Source organism: Populus alba, chromosome 11, assembly GCF_005239225.2.
Source record: "Populus alba chromosome 11, ASM523922v2, whole genome shotgun sequence".
Classification (NCBI taxonomy): Eukaryota; Viridiplantae; Streptophyta; class Magnoliopsida; order Malpighiales; family Salicaceae; genus Populus; species Populus alba.
In genome coordinates this window covers 12345607-12354480 of record NC_133294.1, presented here as the reverse complement: position 1 = coordinate 12354480, position 8874 = coordinate 12345607, and the positions used below count along the sequence as shown (strand labels likewise).

General features: G+C 32.3%; 1 protein-coding gene across 1 annotated transcript; it reads right to left on the bottom strand.

Moving 5' to 3' along the window:
• Positions 1–5971: 5971 nt before the first annotated feature.
• LOC118049599 (uncharacterized) lies at positions 5972–7653 on the bottom strand. The gene is made up of 2 exons (XM_035059634.2): positions 7410–7653; positions 5972–7095 (listed from the first exon to the last, which is right to left on the bottom strand). Exons 1-2 carry the CDS (start codon positions 7507–7509, stop codon positions 6260–6262), a joined length of 936 nt encoding a protein of 311 aa, XP_034915525.1. The 5' UTR covers positions 7510–7653; the 3' UTR covers positions 5972–6259.
• Between the last annotated feature and the right edge of the window lie 1221 nt (positions 7654–8874).

The window sequence follows — 8874 nt, the reverse complement described above, 5'->3', positions numbered from 1 at the left end:
TGCTGTATAAATAATCTCATTTAGTTAATAATAAAGTATGAATACCAAAGCATTCTAGGCGTTTATAGTGTTTGTTTCCTTTGAGTTCATGTGTAATGAAATCAGGTTCTGATTGTCCAGTCTGTAAAGTGCCAAACGCTTATGATTATTTCATAAAAAAGAAATCAATTTCCAAGTCAAAATATTAGAGGGGCACTGTTTGTTGGCAATAATTGCTGCAGAGGCTCGCTCTGCTCCTCGTATGGATAACTTGGTTAGCATTTACAAAAGCATGAAAATTGCTTCAGGGTTCAATATCTTTATCACTCTATCATCAACTAAATTACCATGTCTTCCTTCTTATGTTACAGAAGAACAAATGGTAATGGAAGATATTGATAAATCCAACATGGAATTATCTGTTCCCATCACTTCCCTTTCCAACCAAGAAAAGAGTTCAGTGCCACAATACACTCTTTCAGACACACCGGCACTACGAACTGGATCGAGAGAAAACAAAATGGCTGACTTTAAAAGGAAGAATCCTGTTGTTGATGAAAAGGGAGAACCCATACTATCGCCTTTCTTCTGGTTGAGAGATGAAGATGGAGAGAAGTCAAGTAAGGACACTGATGTGGATCAACTTTTGGATATACCACCACCAAATGTTCCTACTTTCAGTGATATCAAAAGACTCGGATGATGAAAACCCCTCTGAATCATATCCCCGAAAGTGAGTTCCTGTTCAGTTCATTATCCCACCAAAATTTATCCTAATATCACGTGCAGTGTTGTTCGTGTGACTTGCTCGCTCACTGCCACACTTATGTTTTATAGCTGCCAATCACTCATTTTCTGGTTCGTAGCTTGTGTGATTGTTTTGGCTAATTCGTTTCCGCCTCACTTCTCGAATTGAATCAACAATGTTGATGTTCCTTCTGTTTCTGTTAGAGAAACTCTGGATATGGGTGATGATAACATGATTACTGATCAGTTGAAACAAGGTCGCGGTGACCTTAAGAGGAAAAAGAATGGAAAAACGGGTAAGAGCAATCCTGACTCCTGAGTGCAAGGAACGAGAGATGTATTCCATTGAGATAAACATGATAAAACAATGTCAATCCAATTCACCACCAAATGGACAGAGATGAATACCCTTTGGTTGATGATGAGAAAATCTCATATATGAAGGGGAAACCTGGCAAACAAGGGGTAGAAGTCAAGTTTGCATTCAGTTCAGAACATAATCAAGAATTAACAAGTTAGAACAACGTGGAAGTTTCAATAGATGGGTATCTTGGAAGAATATGGATTTTGTTAATGAGTGTTGTACTTGTGTAGTGTCGTGACAATCATTTTCTCGAATCAAAATTCTCAAATATGAGTGAAAAAAAGAGAGGAAGCGCTCTTTTCCAAGGAACTTGGGCTTGGTTTGTTATTGAGGATACTTCTTTATACTACAATTCGAACGCTGCAAGCGCCAAATTCTCAAGTTGAACATTTCTTGGTTTGCTTGTCGTTACTAGAGAAATCCTTGTAGGTTTCTTTTCCTCTGCTTATTGATATGCATAAACTCAACAAGTGGTCTCGCTTGACTTGGGGTTGCAACAAGAGCATCTTAGAAAGTCGATACCCAAGGGTCTAGAGGTCCTAGGGGTGACAGGCGCGTGCATGACCATGCCCAAGAGTCTCTCAACCACCACTAATATCAAATGAATGATTTGCATATCAGTATCATTGCGGGCCTTCACTAGAGTTCCCTCATGCTTTGCCCTACTCAGGCATAGTTCATCATCTTTCAAGTCCTGACATCATGCTCTCACTTGAATTAAGTCCAAATTAAGCTTTCAAATTTATTTTTCACCAATTAAGTCCTTAATAAAATTAATTTAACTCATTAAAAGTCTAATTAAGTGCTTGCATTTAATTAATTCTTTTAATTTGAATCAAATTAAGTCTTAGCTTAATTAAACCTTTAATTGGACTCATGATTAAATCAAATTGACTTATTAAAACTTTAATTAATTTCTTAAACTTAATTTTTATGTAGATTCATTCAATAATAATAATAATTTAATTTGACCTTATACATGCATTGTCTTTCAATCTTCGGTACAAATGGGCTCCCAATTTTTTCTTGGAATTTCAGTTTAGTTTCTCCATACGTTTGAAACTCTTCTCAGCCTGTTTTTGCTAAGTTTTTTGTCTTCTTTTTTTTATTGTTTTTTTGTTGCTTTATTTCTTATTTTAAAAGAAAATGATAATTTTCGAGGAAATCTAAAACTAGATTATGACAGACTCGATGATAAAAAGTTATTGATTATTTTAAAATGGACGCGTTAATAGCTACGTGTTGAAAATGAAATTTTTGAATTTTTTTTTTGACAAAATTCTAAAAATACAAAAAAAAAATATAACGAAAATACTTCAAAAATATATTTTTTTAATTTTTTTTTGAAAAAGCGTGTCAAATTTTGGACTCCGTCGGGTGTATTTGGTATTGAGGCTGTTGTTGTAAAAAAGTTATTTTATAAAAAATACTTTTAATTGAGGTTAGTTTGGAAAAATACATGTTTGGTTAAAACTATGGTTGAAATTGAGGTTGAACAAAAAGTAGTTTAATGTGTTTGGTTAAAAAAATGCTTTTCATAGGGTTATAAAATAATTAATATATATATATATATATATGTGTGTGTGTTAATGATTTTTAATTTAAATATTATAGATTTAACTACTGTTATTACATCATGAAATAAATAATATTGATATCAAATATTTTTTATTATTCCTTTAAACTATATGCAATGTCATTACATACGAAATCTATCCAATAATGACTATATTTTCCATGGTTTCTTAAGCGCGCAACAACAAAAACTGAATTTTTTGTTACATCATCAAACAATCTCCTTCTAATTTTTTGAATAAAACACAATTAAAATAAAAATAAAAACTTGATTTTTTTTTAACTGGGTCGGACTCGGCAAGAACATAATTGGAATTGCAATCAAATTCCATAAATGTTACATCATCATACGATATCCTTCTAATTTTATGTAGTGTTATTAAATAATATTAAATACTAGTTTTTTGAGTAAAACTCAATTGTTTAAAAAAAAACATTTACAATTTTATTACATACAAAATTTATTCGACAAGAACTACAATTTCCATGATTTTTTGAGCATGCAATAAAATTAGGTACTATATTATCAAGAAAAAAATTGAGATTACAGTATGAGTAAATTTAATTTACCTTAAACTAATTAAAAAAAAAAAAAAAAATTATTGTTCACGTACGTGAACAGTGCGAGTGAAATTAATTAACTGCATTGGTTTTTTTTTAAAAATAAACTTTTTATGTGAACAGTGCGAATGAATTAATTCACTCCCACTGGTTTTTTAATATATATATATATATATATATATATATAAAAAAAAAAAAAAAATAATTTAACTGTTTATGTGAATAATGCGACAGTGGAGCCCTCCACTGTTATGCTTTCTGGCCCACGAGAAGCAGCCAAATGCTACTTCTTCAAAATCTGCGATCTCATCTTTATTTTTAATGGATCCTACTAGTGGAAAGCAATTTTTTTTTCTTACCAAACGGGCATGAAAACGAGCATCAAGAAGGCCTCGGAAATGTTTTTGCAAAGGGATCTGAGTCGTTCATATATTCTTCAACGTAATCAATAAATCATGGTATGATTGAATGAATTTCTGAACTTTGAGGAGTCAAACCATCACCTAAAGTCAAAGCAGCCAGATCTACATCTGTTTGGGAAACCTAACACAAGGCTTCTGAATGGAGGTCAAGTGATTTTGATAAACCAAAAGGGGTTTTGGTACTTCCCAAGAAGTTTTCCCAGTGATTTTGATTACTCTCCTCGTGTACTACCATCTTCTAGCCTCCACTCATATTTCTGATGACCCATGCCTTCCAAGTTTCAGCAACAAAGATTTGCTCCAACAAATCCTTCTCTCAATTTATCAGTTGAGGCAGCAGCAATTCTTTTCGTACTATCATCACCTTCTGAACCTTTTAAAACATCACACAAATCTCTCATGTCTTGTTGATCGACCTTTTGTTCGGTGTTATCTTCTTTTAGTATATGAATCTAGTGGACTTTCACTCCTTAAAGCATCCAACTCATACAAGATTCTTAATCGTCAGCCTTGCCTAAATTTCTCTTACCTCCTTTTATTATAAACCCTGGCAAATTAATAAGTATAGCTGCAATCTTGTCCATTTGATTTTTTATTTTATCGAATGCCACATTTATACACTCAAATCTTTGTTACGTAGCTTGTAAGAAAAGGAACATGGTCTTGTCTTCTTTTAGGGATGACATGTATTTAGAAGACATTGTCAAATCTCAAATTTTATGTTAAAAAAAATCCTCACACATTCTTTTATATGTTTACACTCAATTTAATATCATTTTACGCGTGTTTCACTCAATTTTAGCTTTTCATAATAATATTTTCATGTTTTTATGGTAAGAATTCTTGAATCCACAAATAAAATATAAACAACCTAATAAAGTTTAAATCAAATTAATAAAAACTTGACCCAATGATTATTTGAACCAATGAATCAAGGTTTTTGGATGAAAAGCCTTAAATCTTTGATTATAAAGAATAAAAAACTAAAAATATAAGAAAAAACACCACAAAAACATTTAATCTTTCACAACTCATAAAGAGTTTAATAAAAAAAAAAAAAATAAAGTATGAGCAATCTCTCACAATCAAAGTCTGTTTTTTAATTAATCTAAAACAAATTAAGTAACTCTATTTGTAATAGATAAAAACATCTTTAAAAAATCTAAAAAAATAATAAAAAAGTACTAATCTAAATAAAAAAAATCATAAACCAACTAGAAAAATAATATAAATCTCGCACAGTAGCTTTTAGACCTTATCGCAAGACTTTTATAATATCTAATCACTATAAAATTTTAATCCTATAAGAAAAAAGACCTCTAAAATCTTCTGAAAAATTCTTAACCCAATCCAACGATTGAATAGAAAGTTATATTTATTAGCATAAAAATATGTATTAGAAAAAGTAAGCTCTAAACCACTTCTAATGTCCTTAAATAACAAGGATTGTTGTTGCATAAAAAATTCTTACAAAATAATGATTCCACGTGTAATGAATTCCTTGCCTTGTAAGAATCCACAAATCATATGAAAAAAATATTTTTTTTTTAATTTTCTTATTTGTTAGCAGATTTTAGTCATGATTTCAAACATGCAGTTTTTAGTTATTTGGATGAGCTAATAGACCTACTAAATATTGATGAAAAGCATAAAATATCTAGTTTTTATCATAACTAGAATCGCAATAAAATCTCATATATAACTTCAGATATGATCTAAACAGTATATGAATATCTAGTTTAATAAATTTACAACTTATTAATCAAAACTTCTAGAATTGACCCAATCAATTCCTCCTTTTAGTTTCAAACCTTGTAACTTGTCTTTACTTGTCCTTTTGCATTTGTTTTAGTTTTAAATACCCATTTGACTCCAATTACCTTGTGTCCTTAGGAAGTTATGTTAGATCCCGCACTTACCTCCTTCTTCTTCCATCTAGCTTGCTGGGAAGCTTTTTCAAATGTAATAGAATCATCACCTGCAAACAAATAAAGTATGCTAGCATTATCAAGATTAATTCTTTGTGTGACATCGTATATCTCCTGTATGCTTTTTGTCTTCCGTGGAACTGAACTTTAGGATCCAGTTGTACTATCAGCCAGGAGGTAAAGAAGGTGCAACCTGGAACTCTTCCTCATTATTTTGTTCTTATTGTTCTTGTAAAGTCAACTGTTGTGGTTGATCTTCAATATTCTTAACTGAATTATTCAAGTTTAGTCATGATACTACTACCTTTCACAAAACAAGTTCAACATTCAACACTAAGAGCATTAATTAATAATTATTGAACATATGTAGAGAATTGCTTACACAATAACGGGATCCATTACAATGAGATGCATCAGAAACCTTAAGAACTTATTCTAAGAGCTTAGATCCTGCGACTCAAGACACAGCAAAAAACAAAAAAACACTTTTGGAATTGCACAGCTGTTTAGGGAGTGTATACACTGGAAAACTGAATCAGGCAATTGCACATGGACAGTTGAGCAACATCACTAATCATGTCTACTTGGATATGATACAACTGCTTCCCTCATTATAAATAATTGAAGATACCTAAGAGTTTTGTCTTCCTCTGGGGAAAATAAAACATCGTTTCTTCTTCATATTATTCAAGAACAGGAGGCTTGCTAGTATTGATCGCAGCTTTTGGTTTAGCACATTCAATGTCCCTGTGTTTTGAGATCTTCATATCAAAACCCTCAAACATTTGCTCCAATGCTGAAATCTCCTCCTCAATATCTTTGCTTATGGCCACTCTGCTCCTAAAGCTACGTATGTTTTCAAGCCCAGCACCTACTTCCATCTTAATCACATCCATTGTAGCGCAAATTCCTCTGTTTTCCTCTTTTGCAACTTTGTATTTTCTCTTTAAAGATCGACAGCTATCAAGGGACTTGAGGAGTTGCTCTGAAAGCGTCCGGTTACGCTCCTGAAGTGCTGCATTTCCTTGAGCTTCTCCTCCGCTATTGCTGCTTTTCTTCTGCGGGGCACGAGCTTGAAGTTTTGCCATCAATGTCTCATTTTGGGCTTTGAGGTCATTGACCAGCTCCTCCGCTTCATTCAATTCATGAACTTTTCTAGCAATCTCTGCTGCCATAATTTCCTTTTCCTTTCCCAAGCTTGAACACATCATTTCTAGGCTCTTTCGAGCCGCCATGCTTGCATTTAGCTGCTTCCTTAACCGCTCTTTCTCGTCACCTACAGATTCTTGCGGTTTCTTGTCTGCTGGAGCTTGACTCCGTCTAAGATCCGTGTTGCACCGCCTAAGCTGAGGTGCCTTCTTCTCGCCAGATTGAGATTTTTGGATTCGGAGTTTAACATCATCCAGAATGGACACCATTCCAGCGAACCTTCGCATTTTACGGTCATCGTTGTCTTTTGTGCTAGCTTCGTTTTGATCCTGGATTAGTTTTAATAGTAGCTTCACATTTGTTGCAACACCTATACCGGAAGAAGAAATTTATGTACAAATAGGAAGAACATGTTACTTCTACCCAACAAAGAAAAATAGCTCGATGCATGCTGCTAATTGCAAATACGAAGCCTCATGGGAAACTCTCTTAATCATTTTTTTTTTTCATTAGTTTACCACGCTATATACCATACATGAATGCAAAAGCTTTAAAGCAGCTGGATATTTCTTAATTTATTTCCTTCCAATATCTATGATCTAGTGGCATGTCATGATGGATCTATTTAATTCTCTTGATCAGCAGAAGCAAGAAGGAAGAAAAGGAAAAGGAAAATGCAATCACCTTCTAAGCTATAATCTTCTGGCCGTTGATCAGTAGAGCTTGTTGGAAGCGGTAGCAATTCAGGAGATGAAAATGCTCGAACGCGGCTAGCATTTTCCATGGCAAGATTTTTAGCAGAAACACACGATTTTTAGGTCTAGGATATTAGATACATATATCAATCGTCAAATGGAAGAAAAGGGTGTGTTGGATATCAATTATTAATTGTTTCTTATTTTATTCTGAGAGATCCAAAAAAGGGAGACTGCAATGCATTTGCACTCTCCGCTTTTTTGTTTTTTTGCCCTCCCTCTCTGTTTCTTTGTGTTTGCTGCTCTTCCCTTGTAACACAAATTTCACGGCTGTAAAACCATGCGTGATTGTGGGAGATGGGGTTTGACTCTTTCAATCTCTATTTATTGCTTTGACTTTCTCGGCAAATTCTTACATTGCCTCTACCCAATTGACACATGCACTTCATCTCTCAATGTCGCATGAGTTTTTTTGGTTTTTTTTTTTTTAGTCGAACAACATCTCAATTATATAGCTTGATTTTCTTGCGGTGTAGGTTTTTTCCGCAGAGGTAAGAGGTAAGAGATTGCCTTAGTAATGAGTATTTGGAAAGCAAGAGCAATAAAAGATAAGCTCATGAGACCCTCCTTTAACATGACTCTATATAAAGATACAACGACTACATTGGCCTAGCTGTGACGCGGTTTCAGAGTAAAAAAAAAAATTCAAACGCTAAAAAGAGTTTAAAGTATTTCAAACGTGTCTTTTAAGAAATATAGATTTTAATCATAAACTTGAAATTAGACATATATTAAATAATATTTTTATTTAATACTAAGACAAGAATATATTGGATTTATCTATATCAATTCAGATTGACATGAAAAGGTTATTGGGGAAAATTTTTTAAAAAATATAAATTGAAAAGTTAAATCTCCAACTACCTCGATATTGAAGGATAAAATTAATAAAAAAAAATAATTTTTTTTTTAAATTGAACTTGAGCCAACCAACCAATCTCGTGATGCAAGTCATGCATGTTATCGGATTTAATAATTTTTTTATCCTAATGATTAATTTTTATTTAATAGATTTATATGAAAAAAAACGTATGAGAATGTTTTTTATATGAAATATTATTTTTAAAAGAAGAAAAATCATGATAGGTGTGTGAGACTGAGATGGCAAAAACAGATTATTGAATAAAAAGGTCAAATTGTATTTTTTTTTGTTTTAAATTAAATAAAAAAAAATAGATCATCAATAACAAATAATAAAATTATTTTTTAAAAAATTAGGGGCAAAAAATGCATTACACAAAAAAATAATAGACCAGATGTTGTGGCTTAACTAGTTGAACCTGCAATTTGGGTCATGGATTCAACCGGGTTAAAAAAATTATTTACATAAATCTATAGTTAACCTAAATATACTAAAAGATAAAACAACAAAAGAGATGTGAAAAATAACCTAG